The sequence below is a fragment of the Otolemur garnettii genome, unplaced genomic scaffold (assembly GCF_000181295.1).
Source record: "Otolemur garnettii isolate 467f Iridium unplaced genomic scaffold, OtoGar3 scaffold00022, whole genome shotgun sequence".
In the NCBI taxonomy this organism is placed as follows: Eukaryota; Metazoa; Chordata; class Mammalia; order Primates; family Galagidae; genus Otolemur; species Otolemur garnettii.
The window spans coordinates 3,385,161-3,401,978 of NW_003852417.1; the positions used below are offsets into that span (position 1 = coordinate 3,385,161).

The 16,818-nt window shown below is 40.9% G+C and overlaps 2 protein-coding genes, 1 non-coding gene and 1 pseudogene across 4 annotated transcripts in view; 1 reads left to right on the plus strand and 3 right to left on the minus strand.

Moving 5' to 3' along the window:
- Nucleotides 1-981, plus strand: part of ATP6V1C2 (ATPase H+ transporting V1 subunit C2) — a 59,934-nt gene extending 58,953 nt beyond the window's left edge. For both annotated transcript variants that reach the window (XM_003787393.3, XM_003787392.3), the window contains 2 exons: nucleotides 1-129; nucleotides 534-981. In XM_003787393.3, the coding sequence (XP_003787441.1) occupies nucleotides 1-129; nucleotides 534-623 (219 nt within the window). In that variant the 3' untranslated portion in view covers nucleotides 624-981. The remainder of the gene's footprint in view (nucleotides 130-533) is intronic.
- Nucleotides 982-1,230: 249 nt separating this feature from the next.
- PDIA6 (protein disulfide isomerase family A member 6) overlaps nucleotides 1,231-16,818 on the minus strand; it is a 29,656-nt gene continuing 14,068 nt past the window's right edge. The window contains exons 4-13 of the mRNA XM_003787391.3: nucleotides 16,423-16,549; nucleotides 13,430-13,536; nucleotides 11,312-11,442; nucleotides 10,446-10,560; nucleotides 9,674-9,814; nucleotides 8,756-8,840; nucleotides 8,552-8,624; nucleotides 5,922-6,080; nucleotides 2,564-2,660; nucleotides 1,231-1,709 (exon numbers count right to left, since the gene is read on the minus strand). Of these exons, the coding sequence (XP_003787439.1) occupies nucleotides 1,641-1,709; nucleotides 2,564-2,660; nucleotides 5,922-6,080; nucleotides 8,552-8,624; nucleotides 8,756-8,840; nucleotides 9,674-9,814; nucleotides 10,446-10,560; nucleotides 11,312-11,442; nucleotides 13,430-13,536; nucleotides 16,423-16,549 (1,104 nt within the window). The 3' untranslated portion in view covers nucleotides 1,231-1,640. The remainder of the gene's footprint in view (nucleotides 1,710-2,563; nucleotides 2,661-5,921; nucleotides 6,081-8,551; nucleotides 8,625-8,755; nucleotides 8,841-9,673; nucleotides 9,815-10,445; nucleotides 10,561-11,311; nucleotides 11,443-13,429; nucleotides 13,537-16,422; nucleotides 16,550-16,818) is intronic.
- LOC111724386 lies at nucleotides 13,153-13,297 on the minus strand (annotated as a pseudogene).
- On the minus strand, nucleotides 14,178-14,284 carry LOC111724387. The gene has a single exon (XR_002772687.1). It is a non-coding gene; the product is annotated as a U6 spliceosomal RNA (small nuclear RNA).

Below are 16,818 nucleotides of genomic sequence, written 5' to 3' on the forward strand. Positions count from 1 at the left end.
GGTCTGCCGGTGAACTTTCAGGCCGTGCTCCTGAAGCCACATAAGAAGTCATCCACCAAACGTCTAAGGGAAGTTCTGAACTCTGTCTTCAGACACCTGGATGAAGTGGCTGCTGCTAGTATACTGGATGTAAGTGTGTAATCCAGAAATGGTGGTGTGCCTACAGTTAAGATCAGCATCTCTGTATGAGATACTTCCCAAAAAATGGTATTTGTCAGCTAGTTATGAGATCTACATGACATACAAGTTAAAAACATAGCAGGGAAGGGGTGGGTGTGAGAGTCAGGGATGCATGGGCCACAGGCCACAGCTGTGCAGGGCAGAATGCATGGCCAGTGCCTACAGAGACTGCTCAAAACTATAAATTAAAAATGAAACGGGGGTGGCGCCTGTGGCTCAAGGAGTAGGGCGCCAGCCCCAAATACCAGGGGTGGCAGGTTCAAGCCTGGCCCCGGCCAAAACTACAAAAAATAAATAATACAGGAAACTAGTTTTATGTACTTAGAACATTATTACTATGTTTTCTTTTATAGGCATCTGTGGAGATCCCCGGATTACAACTCAATAACCAAGACTATTTTCCTTACGTCTACTTCCGTATTGACCTGAGTCTTCTTGACTAGAAAGGTTAGGATGGCACTACTTTCACGCAGAGGAATACAGATGCCTCTTTCCTTAGCCAGAGAATAGTTTTAATGTCCTATAGAATTTAGATTTTTCAGAGAAACTGCTCACAGAAGTTAGTTACAGTTGTTATTTATTTTTTTTAAGTTACAATAAAATGCGTTCAAGTCCTTTGAATTGTCTCTTAAGTTCTAACATAATTGAAAAATTCCATTTTTCTGTATGTTTTACATAAATGGGAACTGTCTATAAATTGGAAACCTGCTGCTGTATTTCATGTCTGAAGTGTTATTTTGTGAGATTAGTGATAACAAAAAACCTTGAAACTACTTAACCAGCTCTTCCTTAATCATTAGCCACTAGTGACGGACCATTAGTGATGGTCCAAAGACAAAACATTGAGCATAAATGCAGTTCTCACTTGAAAACCCAGTTTTTGATGTACAGTCTACATTGCGGTGGGCATCCAGGTGGCAGCATTTGAATCAAAGAGGTCTTATTTATGTTTTAAATGGGGAGGAAAGGCATCTGAGTCATCACTTAAAAAACTAATTTACTGCCAAACATCAGACTCTGAATTTATGATGTGGACACTAATTTCATACATTTATCAGCATTGTCCAAAATATCGTTTAATTATTTAATGGAAAAAGCCATTAATATTCAAATGAAGGAATCACTTTAAAAAACCTGTACTTAAGTAAGAAACAGCCTTCGAGAACACCCAAGCAGCAGTCAGAGGAAGGGAAAAATTTTCAACAGCTGAGTTTTCTTCAAACTATTATGTGACAATACAATACAATTCACTGGCTACAACAATTCATAGAATTTTTCAATGTTTTCTTGAGATGCAAAAGTTCACTGTTGCAGTGTTTTCAAATGACCGATCGAGTGCTACTTCTTCGTGTAAAAGGCCACTAGTAGGTTCATCTGATTGTAAAGAATGTTCCTTCACTGCTGGAAAAATCTGCTGGCTCTCAAGAAAAGAAAACAGTTTGAAGCCTCTGCTGTCTTTCTCACAACTCGTCTTTCTCTAAGTCATCAAGCTCCACATCACTGAGGTCAATGTCATCTTCCACGGGAAGCTGGCAGACAGAAAACCACTGTTAGAACCACAGACCAGGGAACATTTTACAGAAGAGCAAATTAATTTCCAGAGATTCAAACTAGTTTCCCCTCAATCTAGCTCCTACTTTTAGCTTTGCCCCTACTATACAGGTGGAAAAATCTGAGAACTCAGATGAAACATGCTTTTAACATAATAACATCATTTACCTCTTTAAAAAGGGAAGTCATTTAATTTGTCCTTTTGAGGAAGATGGGATAGAACTGTAAACAAATAAATGCTAACTTCAAAGCTATAATTTCACATTTCTTTTTTTTTTCTTTTTTGAGACAGAGTCTCACTATGTTGCCCTGGGTAGAGTGCTGTGGCGTCACAGCTCACAGCAACCTCAAACTCTTGGGCTTAAGTGAGTCTCTTGCCTCAGCCTCCCAAGTAGCTGGGACTACAGGCACCCACCACAACGCATGGCAATTTTTTTTGTTGTTGTGGCAGTTATCATTGTTGTGTAGCTGGCCCAGGATCGGGTTCAAACTCGCCATCCTTGGAGCATGTGGCTAACGTAATGCATGTGCTACGGGTGCTGAGCCACAATTTTGTATTTCTTAAATTCCAGCTTAAACATTCACTGTAAAGGGAATAATCAGGAAAGCTACCTCACTATTGAAATTTATCTTAGATTTCTATCGAGAACATCGAATATGCCACAAAGCACTTTTTCATGTAATAGGGAAGACGAGATTAAAGAACCTCTTAAAGGCCCATGGGTCAGAATACTTCATGAATGCCAAGGCTCAGGTGTAATGGCAAGGGCTTGACTTCCAGACACAGAGATGTAGAGATTGAGGAAGGAAAACAGGACTGTGGGGCACTCACCTCACCATCCTTGCCGTCCCAAGGCTCTCTCTCACTGATGCTGGGGAAAGCCCCGCCTCCTACTGGGGCTGTAGAGCCACGCCCAAAAGACAGCTCCCTTTGGGGACAATGACCAAAATAAACAGTTTCACAAGGGACTGCTGATGCAAATGAATAAACAACTTAAACCACAATCTGCTTACTATGTTTATGTATAGGCATTTCTGGCTCCTTAATGCAGTGTATTCCTGAAAAATAGCTCAAGAACATTATCTTTTCAACCACAGATAATAATACAAACAAATGTGATATCATTAAGTCCTCTGCATCAGGTAAAGTCAGTTGCTACCAACAAGTTTACTGGTTTGTTATTTTAAAACAGTAAACCTTTTTGCTGAAATACAAATTAAGTACATAAAAATGATGAAAGTCACCATGTCTGTGGGAAAAAAAATCATCCAAGCTGATTGGGAACATAGGCTACCTATGACTCTTGAACGTGTACAGAGCACATCACTAGTGAGATGACTTGGTTCCAGCAGACTCCAGGCAGAGTGGGCACAGAGCTGGTGTACACATGAGCTTGGCAGTGAGAGGTGTGAGCATTTTATATGAAATACAATATAGACCAGTTGTAATCTGGCTATTGGAAAACCAAAGCTAAACGTACTACCAGTGCAAGTATGTGTAAGTTCAGCAAACCCAGAGAAATTTAAGTTAGTAACAATGAAGCTAAACAATCTATAAATGTAGTGGCAGCAATGGGCAAGCATTAAGCAAATCCATGATTAGAAAAAATATTACATGAAATTATTGTACTTAATTTCTGACTTTATGATTAAATAAACAGAACTCTATGACACTTAAACAAACTTAAGCAGTTCCAGACTTCTTTATGAAAACACTTCCTTAACCGTATCAACCAACCATAGTGCATACTTACACTGGGACCTGAATCACACAAACCACAGAAATCTGAATCACCTAATTTTTTTAGGTACAATGGTATTGCGGTGTTTTTAAAAGTTGTCTCTTAGAGATACATGTTGTAACATTTGCATAAGACAAGGAATGGGACTTGCTTTAAAACAGTAGTGGAGGATGTGGGTAGACAAAATCTACCCAGGGTTGACCACTAGTTGGTAATTGCTGAAGTTGAAAATAATACAAAAGTTCTTCAGTCTATTCTTTCTACCTTTGTACATAAATTTTTCCATGATAATTAAAACCAGGCCAGACACGGTGGTTCATGCCTATATAAACCTAGGACTCTGAGAGACTGAGGTGGGGGGATCCCTTTAGCTTAGGAGTTTGAGACCATACTGAACAACAGCAAAACCCATCTCTACTAAAAACAGACAAACAGCTGGGCACGGACTGCTTGAGGCCAGGAGTTTGAGGCTGCTGTGATCTAGACTGATGCCATGGCATGCTAGCCTGGGCAAGACAGTGAGACTCCTATCTCAAAAAAAAAAAATAAAAAAGAAGGGGACGAGGGGAGGGAAGAAAAGAGAAGGAAGAAGGAAAGGAAAGAAAACCATTACATAAAAATGAAAAAAAAACTCATTACCTTGGATTCCATTTATTATAATGCTCGGGGAAAATGCAAACTTGAAAGATACTCCAAACTTGTATTTTGATGTCATGTCTTACTGACTCTAACATACATTTATCCCAACTTGTTTAAAACAATTTGTTCTTTTCTTTAAATTTTTAAAATTTTTATTTATTTTTTTTATAGAGATGGGGTTGTGCTATGTCACTCAAGCTCAAGTGCAATGGCATAGTCCTAGCTCATGTAGTCTCCTGAGTGCAAGTGATCCTCCCACCTCATTCTACCAAAGTGCTGGGATTACAGGCATGAGGCACTGCGCGCAGCCTGTTTAAGATGATTTATAGCAAAAATATATATATATATATTTTTTGAGATAAGAGTCTCACTTTGTTGCCCTAGGCTAGAGTGCTATAGGGTCAGCCTAGCTCACAACAAAACTCCTAGGTTCAAGTGACCCTCCCGCCTTAGCCTCCTGAGTAGCTGGACTATAGGTACCTGCCACCATGCCCAGCTAATTCTTCTATATTTTTAGTACAGATGGGGTCTGGCTCTTACTCAGGCTGGTCTAGAATGCCGAGCTCACATGATCTTCGTTCCTTGGCCTCCCAGAGTGTTAACATTATAGGCATAAGCCACAGCCCCTTGCCTGTAATAAATCTTTTAATGTAATACCCTTCCCCAAGTCCCAATATACTCACAATCTATATGCTCTTAAAAATAACAGCCAGTATTGCTTCTCAGCCTTTTAGCTAAGATCAAATAAGATGTAGAAGTAGTAGTAACAAAGATCAAATAAGTAGTAGAAACAACAAGTAGCATACAGATGCGTACCCTGTCCCAGGCACTACCCAGAGCTTTCTCTTGTGATCTCTTTCGGTTCTCCAACAGCCCTAACTGGGGGTACTACGACCATCTCATTTAAAAAACAAGCAAACAGGTACAAGTAAACTATGTCACTTGCCCAAAGTTACGTAGCTAGAAGAAGTGCCAGGGTCTGCTGCTAGGCAGAGGCTGAAGAAGGTGACCCATCCCACTGCAGGTCACCACCCTAGGCAGGGCTGAAATGTGACTGGGCATCAGACCACAGAGCCCCTTCTCTTTACACGGTACACAAGACTTCTGTTAAGTGTGAAGGTTGGCAGCAAAAATAATGCAGACTTTCAAATTTAATTCTCACTGTTCATTACTCACTATAACCCTCTAACCACCTTTTGTGTGCTGAGTATCTTTAATACAACAGTTAAGAAATGAACAAAGAAGAGAGCAAGAATTGGGAAACAAAATCTCTTTAGGTTAATGCCTTGTATTTGCCTTAAAGATAAGATGAAGGCAGTTTTAGGATGAGCAGAATGGCAGAGCAGGGTAGAGAGATTGGAGAACCTATCTTGTGGTTTACACATTGTTGGAGTGGTAAGCACACCCATTTTCAAATAAATGCATTCCAAAGCCAAGGGCTCAGAAATGGAAACCACATTACATGAGGTCACCAGTACAGAGGGTGGGAATGGGCAAGGCAGGGCTGCCTCTAGCCCCCATGAGACCTTTATGAGAATCACAAAGATCCCAGTGCCAGGGGCACAGAATATCACATAGGGTGGCCTGGTGGGTAGCAAAGCTCTCCAGGGAACAGAGAACAGCTATATATAGGAAGATGATTTAACACACATTTATTTAATACATAAACATCTAATTTTCTAGAAATTCAAATGGAAAATAATTACATTTATTTCCTGGTTTATACATACCTAGTGTCAAACCAAAAGCCACAACAGAATCAAACAGAAAGAAAAAAACCCCAATAAACTCAAGAAAACAAGAAATTACCTGAGAAACTCATTAATGCCTTGCTCACTGAAAGACCCTTTCAGCAGAGCAAATTTCATCTTCCGTGCATTGATAGCGGCCATAGCGGGGTACCCAAACCCTCCAATCCCCAACGCATTCTCCAGTTCAGTCTGGGCTCCAGCTTCTGTCCACAGCCACCTAGAAAAGCAAACTGGTTTTTAGGACAAAGATGTCTTTAAAATTACTTAGAATCCAACTAGTAGATCTTAATTAAAGAATAAAAAATTATATTTCAAATATTTTATGGAATGCAATGAGTAGGAGATAAAAACAAAAGATGAGTTTCTCCAATAATGTAAGTAGATGTGCTCTTAAGTAACCATAGTTCCTCACTTGTGTTCCACACTTGACTCCAGTTCAGAACGGGCTTGTCTATCCAAAAGCAGCTTTGTCCTCAGTCCTATATGAATTTTCCCTGCTTTCCTACCTGAAATCCCACCAGTATAATGGGAGTCACTATGCATACTTTTGTATTCTGTAGGCGTATAACACACATTATTGGACTAAAGGGGAAGAGTAAGTTGTAAGGGCCAGCGAGGGTGGTGGGCAATGGATTCTGAGGATGAGAAGCAGAAAGATCAATGCAAAGGACACACGACATACTTTATTTTTAAAATGTGCCTGGATGCAGGACTTCCTTCAAGAGTGATGAAATTCTATTTCCTGTTTCCTTCTGTAGCCCTCAAAGGCCATAGGGGAACTCAGCTACACTGTTTCCTTGCTAGGCTAGATCTCCAACCACTACTTAACCCTTTCCGATCTTACCCTGGACCTTGTCCAACATGATAATTTTCCTGTTCTGCTCTGATGTTGGAAGAGATCCAACACATTTTTCTTGGTTGCATTCTACACAAGTCCTCAACTTGCTTGGGAATTGCATAAAACGAAAATACACGTAACAGTGAAGAGTTACAGGTTCTAGAAAGGATTTTCTAAGTGATCTGAAAAAGAAGAAACTTTAGAAACATGAATTCTGTGCCCATCCCTGTGATATGAAAATGATGGGCCTCTCATTCCACTGCAAGGGGTTAGTGACAATGCTGAGTACATTCTTTGGGTCTCAAACACAGTTGATCACTGGTTATAGGAGGAAAACAGCCTGTTCAATTTGAAAAACTGACAGTTATTTTAGAATACATAAAGTTTATGGGAGGGATGGATAGAGCCAATCAGTACTGTGGAAGTTACAGATTTATAAGGAGGTCCTATAAATGGTGGAAAAATTATTCTTCTGCTTGATGGAAGTTGCAGTTGTAAACAGTTATATCCTTTACTCATTAGATAAGGAGGAGAGTGGAGAGAAAGTGCAGACACACTGTTCTTACAGAGAAATCACACAGCTTAGGAGCAATGTGAGGAACAGAAAGAAATTCAAGAAAGAGGGGAAGACCATCTTCTAACACTGAGGAAAGGCTAGATGAGAAGATGCATTTGATAATAAAAAATATCAACAAAGAACTGCATGGTTTGCAGCAGAAAAAATGAAAAAGGTGGAAGGTAACTGTCTACTGTGAGACAGGCAGGAGGAAGCCTGGACTTCATTTTGGAGCCTGCTTCAAGAAGTATCACACTCAAAAGAATTACAAATAAAAATAAAAACATTTTAATTATTTAATCATTTTATGTAACCTAAAATAAATAAAATCACCAGGTAAGTTTGTGTTTATGTTTTTCTATTTTAAAACTGTAGGATACAATGTAATTTAATTCGTTGTACCCTCAATTAATCTGAAACAAAAAATCTGCACAGTAATTTTAAGTAAACCACCAACCTCTTTCTCCCCCCAAATAAATAAGAGTATGCAGTTGGCGGAAAAACTGGACTGGAATTAAAATATAATTCCTATGACAAAAACATATGCTGTGGTTAAAGCACGTCCTTGTAATTAAGAGGCTACTTTACTTCTTTTCCTCCTAGGTGATAATCATTTTCATGGGTGAGTCTTTTTTTTTTTTTTTGAGACAGAGTCTCACTATGTTGCCCTCAGTAGAGTGCCGTAGCATCACTGCTCACAGCAACCTCAAACTCCTGGGCTTCAGCGATTCTCTTGCCTCAGCCTCCCAAGTAGCTGGGACTACAGGCACCTGCCACAATGCCCAGCTATTTCTTTTTGTTGTTGTTGTTGTTGCAGTTATTGTTGTTTAGCTGGCCTGGGACAGGTTTGAACCCGCCAGCCTTGGTGCATGTGGCCTGCACTGTAACTACTGTGCTATAGGTGCCAAGCCTCATTTTCGAATTTTTTTTAGAGACAATCTCACTTTGTGGCCCTTGGTAGAGTGCTGTGGTGTCACAGCAACCTCCAGCTCTTGAGCTTAGATGATTCTTTGGCCTCAGCCTCCTGAGTAGCTGGGACTAGAGGTGCCCACCACAACATCCGGCTATTTTATTGTTGCAGTTTGACCAGGACCAGGTTTGAACCCAGCACCCTCGGTATATGGGGCCGGCACCCTACTCACTGAACCACAGGTGCTGCCCCTCATTTTCATATCTTAAACAATGCAGAGTAAACACAGGACACATCCTACAGAAAACAAGGAGGGAACCATTCTTAGGAAGCCCTATACTCTCCTATGCAAATGATACTGAGACAACAAGCTCAATAACTTACCCCCACATTTTCTTTTTGTATTTGTCTGCCAACTTCAGAAGAACCTCCAAATAAGAATTTCTGCCTGCAGCTCCTGATTTAACCAGAAAAAAAATTTTTTTAAGGTAAAGATAAAGGAGTCCATATAGTTAATTAATTCATTTAGGAAAAGTTCTCAGAGCACTTATCATTGAACTAATGAGAAATTGTTTCTGTTGGTCTTACCAGTATCAAGGATATGGGGCAGCACAGCCACAATGCAGAGCTGATGCTCCTCACATGTCCTCTTGGCGATGTCCTCATTGATTATCTATGGGACCCAGAAGACAAGGGATGGTTGGAAGTCTACAGGATACAGCACCCAAAGGTAAACTTGAAAACAGGCTCAGCATCATCACTTTCATTAAAGAGATGGATGGATTTCTCTCAAATACTTCCTTGAATAGAAACATCAACAGTGGCAATGGCTCACACCTGTAATCCTAGCACTGTGGGAGACTAAGGCAGGTAGACTGTCTGAGCTCCCAGGTTTGAGACCAAGCCTGAGCAAGAGAGAGACCTCATCTCTAAAAAATAGCCAGGTGTAGTGGTGGGTGCCTGTAGTCCCAGCTATTTGGGAGGCTGAGGCAAGAGAACTGTTTGAGCTCAAGAGTTTGAGAGGTTGCTGTGACACCATGGCACTCTACTATGGGCAACAAAAAAAAAAAAAAAGAAAAAGAAACATCAACAGTAATGCTCTATAAAAATAATTTCTGCTATTTAAAACAGCTCACACTTGTAGCAATCATAGCACTCTGGAAGGCTGAGGTTAGAGAATCACTTGAGGCTAGGGGTTTAAGACCAACCTAGAAACACAACAAGATCCCATCTCTATAAAAAGTTTAAAATATTAGCTGGGCATAGTGGTACCTGCCTGCGTCCCAGCTACTTGGGAGGATGAGGCAGGAGGATCATTTGAGCCCAAGAGTTTGCTAGAGTGAGCTATGATCACACCACTGCACTCCAGCATGGACAACAGAGTCCCTATCTCTAAAACAAACACACACACATACACAGAAAGAATTTAATGCAAACAGACAACAGTGTCATGACTACTTCAATGTTCCTATCAGACCTTCCTCACTACCATGAATGCCAATTTACCTCAAGCAGCTCAGGAGGTGGGGCATTATCAGAAAACAAATCAAGGGCCCGGGATACTATGTCGGATCTTGTCCGCCCACCATCATAATCCACAGGAGACTCGCCTTTCTGAAATATCTTGATTGTAGGAAATCCCCTAATCTGTTAAAAAAAAAAAATCCTGAGTACAAAATCTAATTGATATATCATACAAAATAACATAATCTTTGTGGTTTCTTTTCTTTTTTTTTTTTTTTTTTTTATTGAATGGTAACTATGTACATTAATGCACTTCTGGGGTACAGTGTGTACCTTTGTGGTTTCTAAAACCACCTTACAGGTAATTTAACATAACAAAACTATTCCCCAGCTGGCATTGATGTAAAAGGGATGAGCCATAGTGGTCTATTAATAGAAGTGTTTAACAGTCTGTGAAGTTTAGTCAAATCATATGCAAGCCCTGGGTCACTATGGATAATTAACACAAAGCACTTGCTTTGGGACAGATGGACCAACTTTCAAAAGCCACACGAACAACCTGAAAAAGCCTGGGAAATGGAAGCTTCTCATTAAGTGCACAGTGGAGGCAGTGTATTACTGGGGCAGGGGAATCAACAGTCCTTAGGTCCAGACTTGCTAGACAGGATATGACGATAGTGACTTAATGTCTTTATTTGTAAAATGGCTAAACACCTCCCCTCCTATCTCAGAGGGCAGCCTGGAGTACTGCATGAAGTTAACAGTTGAAAATACCACATGCTTCACAAAGAAATGAGCCTTAAAATATACTCACCCCATACCGGGAGGCTAGAACCTGATTGACCGTAGCGTCTACAGCTGCCAATTTCACTTTCCCTTTTGTTTGCTCTTTTACCTCTGAAGCTGCAGCAGCCCATTCTGGCTCTAGGCTGCAGAAAAATATTTGTATTTAAAAGTGCATTTTAAATGGAGAAGCAAAAGTCCAACATACTCAATTCTAGTATGAAGGCAGTAGACGAGCTAACATAAGGGGGTGGCTAGGAGTAATAGGGAGCAGGGAGAGGAGAGGAGGAAAGGGGATGGGGGTCACAGTATGTGTATGGCACACACACCTCTGGGGGGCGGCACACAATTATAAGAGGGACTTTACCTAACACATGTAATCAGCGCAACCTAATTCTTTGTACCCTCAGTGAATCCTAAACAATTAAAAAAAGTGCATTTTAACTCATGGAACAAATATTTATATATATATTTTTTAACATATGCATGTGTTAATTATTAGGTTTCCACTTTTTGCCTTCACAAAATTAAAAAGGCTTAAATGGAACAAATACTTTTTAACTGATCTGTGTACTTCGGTCCAACTGCCAGTTCTATCACACCTGGAAAACATTTTGTCATTATATGAAAGATATGATGCTGCTGTCCATTCCCTTCACATTCACCTCCCAGGCCTTCACCTCACTCCCCAAATGTGGACATTAGCAAGCCCTTCTTAATCTTTGAACACTGAAGAGTAGAAATTCTGGACTCCAATGTCAAGGTTTAACATTCATGTGGAGTCAGAGTTTTTCCTGGAGGAGATGTTGGAGATTATCTATTATATAGTTTTGCTCTTTCAAGATGAGTGTTTTGAAAGCATTGCCCAGAACAGACTACGTGGTTGAAAGCACTTACTTTTTGCAGTGTCCACACCAAGGAGCATAAAACTCAACCATCCAAACATCTTCACTGTCAAGGACGTTCTTATCAAAGCTGTCGTCTGTCAGCTCAATCACATCCTTCTTACTTGAACTATCACCTCTGCCCTGTAATTTATGATATCAAACTGTAACTTGGGCAAAAAGAACACTTTTCCAATTTTAAATTCAGTAACAATGACTGCTCCTACATCTTAATGAAGTTTTTCTTTAGCAATAGTGAAAACTGTTTTATTCACATTAGATGCATTTTTAATATTATTATTACCTGGTAAATAGTCTTTATTTTCAAACAATTACCAACACGTTCAGCATAACGTAAAACCTGTACCCCACCTGAATCCTATCATCTTTTTTTTTTTTTTTTTTTTGAGACAGAGTTCTCACTATGTCAACCTGGTGGTTGTATCCTGGCGGCACAGCTCACAGCAACCTCAAACTCTTGGGCTCAGATGATTCTCTTGCCTCAGTCTCCCAAGTAGCTGGGACTACAGGTGCCTTCCACAACGCCTGGCTATTTTTTTGTTGCAGTTGTCATTGTTGGTTAGCTGGCCTGGGCCAGGTTCAAACCTACCAACTTCAGTGTATGTGGCTGGCGCCATGACCACTGTGCTATGGGTGCCAAGCCCACCTGCTGTTTTTATAAACAGAAACCTCAACATGGCTCAAATAGCCACCCTAATACACTGTTTTAGTTCAGACTCAAGTATAGTTGCTGCCTTCCTTTTCATAGATGAAGTCTCCACCAATTAAGGAAGCTAAAAACATTTAGCCATTTTCTTTCTCAATGAATTGTTTTCAGTACTAACCCTCGGAATCGAGCCATACTGCTGTACTGCTCTCTGCTGCCCAGCTGGGCTAACAGCCATGGCAGGGGCAGGGGACTGGGCAATTGCACTCATTAAATGTCTAAATTTGAAATAAAATGCAAGAACATGAAATCTTTGCATAAACTCTAAGATAGTATAATGAAGCTGGTTTTACTGGTCTCCTAAAGAGGCCCACTGTTTTTACATATATCTTTAATTTATTGCCTTTTTAAAAGAACATCCGTACATCAGAGTGAAGCTTCAGATTTCACAGCAGTGTGTTTCAGATGCCAAGAAACAGGAATTTCTACCTCTTCCTCCTCCTCCACCCTCTATCCTTTTGTGTATAACTTTCCATGGATTGAGAGTTCATTGCCACAGATTTAAGTTAAAAAGTCATCTGAGGCTCATTGCCTGTAGCTCAAGCAGCTAAGGCACCAGCCACATACACCAGAGCTAGTGGGTTCAAATCCAGCCCAGGCCTGCCAAATAGCAATGACAGCTGCAACCAAAAAATGGCTGGGAGTTGTGGCGGGCACCTGTAGTCCCAGCTACTTGGGAGGCTGAGGCAAGAGAATCGTTTGGGCCCAGGAGTTGGAGGTTGCTGTGAGCTGTGATGCCACAGTACTCTACTACCCAGGGGACAGGTTGAGGCTCTGTCTCAAAAAAAAGAAAAGAAAAGAGAAAAAGTTATCTCAATTTCATCACTGCTTGCCAAAGTCAATCTAGGAGAGCCTGTCCCACTCCTATTCTGGATTTACATATGCCAGGGGAGCCAGTGCCCTGCTCCTCTGCCATGGAGTTTGTTCCCAGCCTGTGTCCACACTCCTCTATTTCAGCTCTGGCCTAGGAAGATTACCTGGGAGTCTGGTACTTGGACTGCAGGTGTGGCAAGATGCCCTGGGACTGAACAGCTATTGCAACAGTGATTCTGGGGGAAGCTAAATGAGCAGGCTGGGCAGGGGCCTCCCTGGGGATCAGCTGACCCAACTCTGTTATTTTTTCCCCCCAGTCTTCCACTACTACAAATTATGCAATTACATTTCCCACATTTGAGGAAATCGCAGGGGTCAGCCCATCTGGAGTGCAATGGATAAGCCTCGCTGTGGGAGAACTACCTTTGTGATCATGGTATTTCTCCTGCCAGGAAGTATGTCTTGCTATTAATTTTTAATTGGAAGTTCACCAGTTTAAAATATTACAAAACAAAAAACCTGTTTTCTATAGAGTCCATACCCAGGCTCTAAAATAATGACACATTAAAAACTGGCATTATACTGCCTTACTTGTTTTCCAGAACTATATCCGCCACTCCTTCCCCCAAGGCGATCCTTGACGAGCTGGCGAAGAGCACTGAGTGCGGCATCCACGATGGCCTCGCCAGTTCTACCACCTGCAGGAAACAAGGCAGGCGGTTTTCAGGCCAGCCTTTGCCACATCTACCCTACACTACCTAAGAGTCCCATCTTTACATAACTGTCAGCTTCACCTGTGTTACAAAGATCTACCAACGGCTGTGTTTATGAGAGACCACATTTCTCCAGAAACATTTTGCACTAGACTTTACACTTGGAAAATGAATTCCTGTTCTTCAGTTTTACATTGTTAGTGTGAACCTCCGTTCATCACCTATAAATAGCAACTAATGAGAAAAGTTCACAAATGTTTTCTGAACATACAATATGTATATGGATGAATAAGAAGCTTAATATCTAGTTAGGAAAGGAGAGGAAAGTTCCAGAAGCAGAAGAAATTATTTCTATAAGACAGAGAACAGAAAAGACAAGCAAAACCAAATCAGGCCTCTTCTTTCTTGCTTAACACACTGTTAAACTGAACTTAATCCTAATACATATAAAAATTAACAAACAGAAACACAGGGAAGATACGTTAATATGTTCTATGTACTACCTGTGGAGTTCAAAGGTAAAATTCTAACAGCATCGCTTGAGAACATTTCATTCCTTCCTTCTTTCCTTCCTTCCCTCCCTTTCTTTCTGTTTTTAAGAGCTGTCTAATCAAACTGCCCAGGAAGAGAAAAAGGGTTTTTTTTATGGAACGCATGTCATCCTTAAACAGGTGCCATGCTAATCTTCTCTGTATCATTCCAATTTTAGTATATGTGCTGCCAAAGCAAACACAAGAGAAGAAAGCTTTTGAGAACACCTCAGACCTGACATTACAGAGATGATACGGCGCAGCAACACTCAGTGTCCATGGAATCACGTGCTACACGCTTGGCTGAGACTTTCAAACTTGTTACTTCCTAACGTAAAAGCACTCAGCCTCCACATAACACAGCCAGCCTTACAGCCGTCTGTTCCTTACCTCTGTCAGATATCCCCATCTTTTGAACCAGTGCCCTCCACCCCCGCCAATCTTTAGCTCGACATATGCCAAATCAAGAGCTACAGTGGAGAAAAGAGAGAGCTTTCTCACTCTAGACTGCTAGTTGGCAAACTTTCTGAAAAGGGCCAGTTGTGAATATTTTCAGCTTTACGGACCATACCGTCTACAGCGACTACTCAACTCTGCTCTTCAGTAAGAAAGCAGCAGTGGACAGTATACAAACCGGTAGAGCTATGTTCGAAACGCACTAAACCTGCAACTTTTACACGTTAGCAAAACTGTAAAAAATTATCACTCAAAAGCAAACAAGAAGATGTTTACTCAGAGAAATGAAAGAGGTCATCCCCTAGGACTTTAGAGCTGGGGAATCTAGCAATGTGTCCATGTTCTATCTCAATTAAGCTTTTTATAGCTTAGAATGGGTGTTCACACCCCCATTTTACAATGAAACAAGAGACTGCAGTTAACCCAAGATGTGTTGCTTTCCAGGTTCACAATGACAGATTCTGTACCCTCCCCACTTCCCACTTTCTATCAGCTGGACCCAGCATAAGACACCAAGTACTGATAATACAGTAACTCTTTGTTTTACTGTGATGCCGATTCTCCTACCCAAACCACAATTTGTACTGCTGACACACAGTAAAACCTAAGATGGCAGTTTGGTCACTTTTATGTTCCATGTAACAAAATCTTAACTAACTAACTAAATAAATAAAATTAGACTAGGCATGGTGGCTCACACCTGTAATCCCAGAACTTTCCAAGGCCAAGTTAGGAGGGTCATTTTAGGCCAGGAGTTTTAAGATCAGACTGAGCATCACAAGAAGACACTGTCGCTACAAAATTAAAAAAAAATTTTAGCTGGGCATGGTGGCACACCTACCTGTAATCCCAGCTACTTGGGAGGCTGAGGCAGAAGGAACACTTGAGCCCAGAGTTTTGCTGCAGTGAGCTATTATAGCACCACTGCGCTCCAGCCTGGGCAACAAAGTGAGACCCTGTCTCTAAATTTAGGGGGAAAAAAATTATCCAGTTAGCTATAACTTAAGCTTTAACTATATTATGTCCAATACTCTTACTAGGACCCTGATTCTGGCCCAACCTAGCAATTCTGATTTTAAATATGACAATGTGTGTGATATCTTTAAATAAATAACTGGGCTATTCTATCAAAGAATAGCATGGCACCTTATAGTTCCAGCTACCTAGGAGGCTCAAGTGGGAGGATCACTTGAGCCCAGCCTGGGCCAACACAGTAAGACACCAGCTATTTAAAAACAAAAACCAAGAAGAGAATAGTATGACTAAAATAACATTTAGTCTTAAATGTCTGGGGCCAGAATTCTACCTTTAGTTGCTTCAATGATTCACAGCAGATACTAACGATTTATTCGTCTAATTTACTTGTCTACAAAGTGGAGAACTTGTGGTACCTATTTATTATCAATAAAGCACTCAAATGCTACACGTTTACAAGACATAAAGTCATAGGCAAATACTCCCTAGTAGTATCAACAGTTTAAAGTGACTCTCTAATCAGAGTCTTCTCTTTCACACTGATACATTAGACCCTTTTCCTCCAGCGAAGGGAAGAAGCGATCAGAGGAAGAAAATACTTGTAGATCATCATTAAATCTTAAGCAATGGTAGTAAGGAAGACAGGAGGGCAGCACAGAACATTATCACTCTGTCACTGCTAGGGCAGTGTGGCCCCTAAGTCAGCATAAATGGTAACCAAGACTTTTACCTGTATGACACATACTTGTCACAACAACTCGGAAGGAGTAGGAATCATTCTATACCACTGACAGATGAGGAAATTCAGATACAAAGAGGTGTAGAAACCTGAATGTACCAGGACTAATCAGTTATGAAGTCCTAAGTTCCTGCCCGTCAGGGGAATGCAGCAGTCAGGCAAAGCCCTTACCCTGGTAATCTTCTGGTCGGTTTTTGTTGGATCCAAAAATCTTGATAGTAGGAAATCCCTGAACACCGTACTGACCTCCTAGGGACTGATGCTTATCCACATCAACCGCACCGACTTTTACAACATCCTGTGGGAACAGAACATTTTCTTTCAACTAGAGCAGATTCCACAAGAACCCACCATCTGCTTCACACAGACTCAGAAGCAAGGTAGCAGAGCAGGATGAAGGTGGCAGACAGAGTCAACAAGGACTTTAGCCTTGAATAAGGGAAGAGAATCTTAAGTAGATGTATAGGTGAAATGTCAGTCAGTCCAGGCAGGGAACTCTGCAGCTCACAGAACTATCAGGGCTGAGAGTAATTATGTCATTTATCTGGGAAACAAAAGAAACAAAAA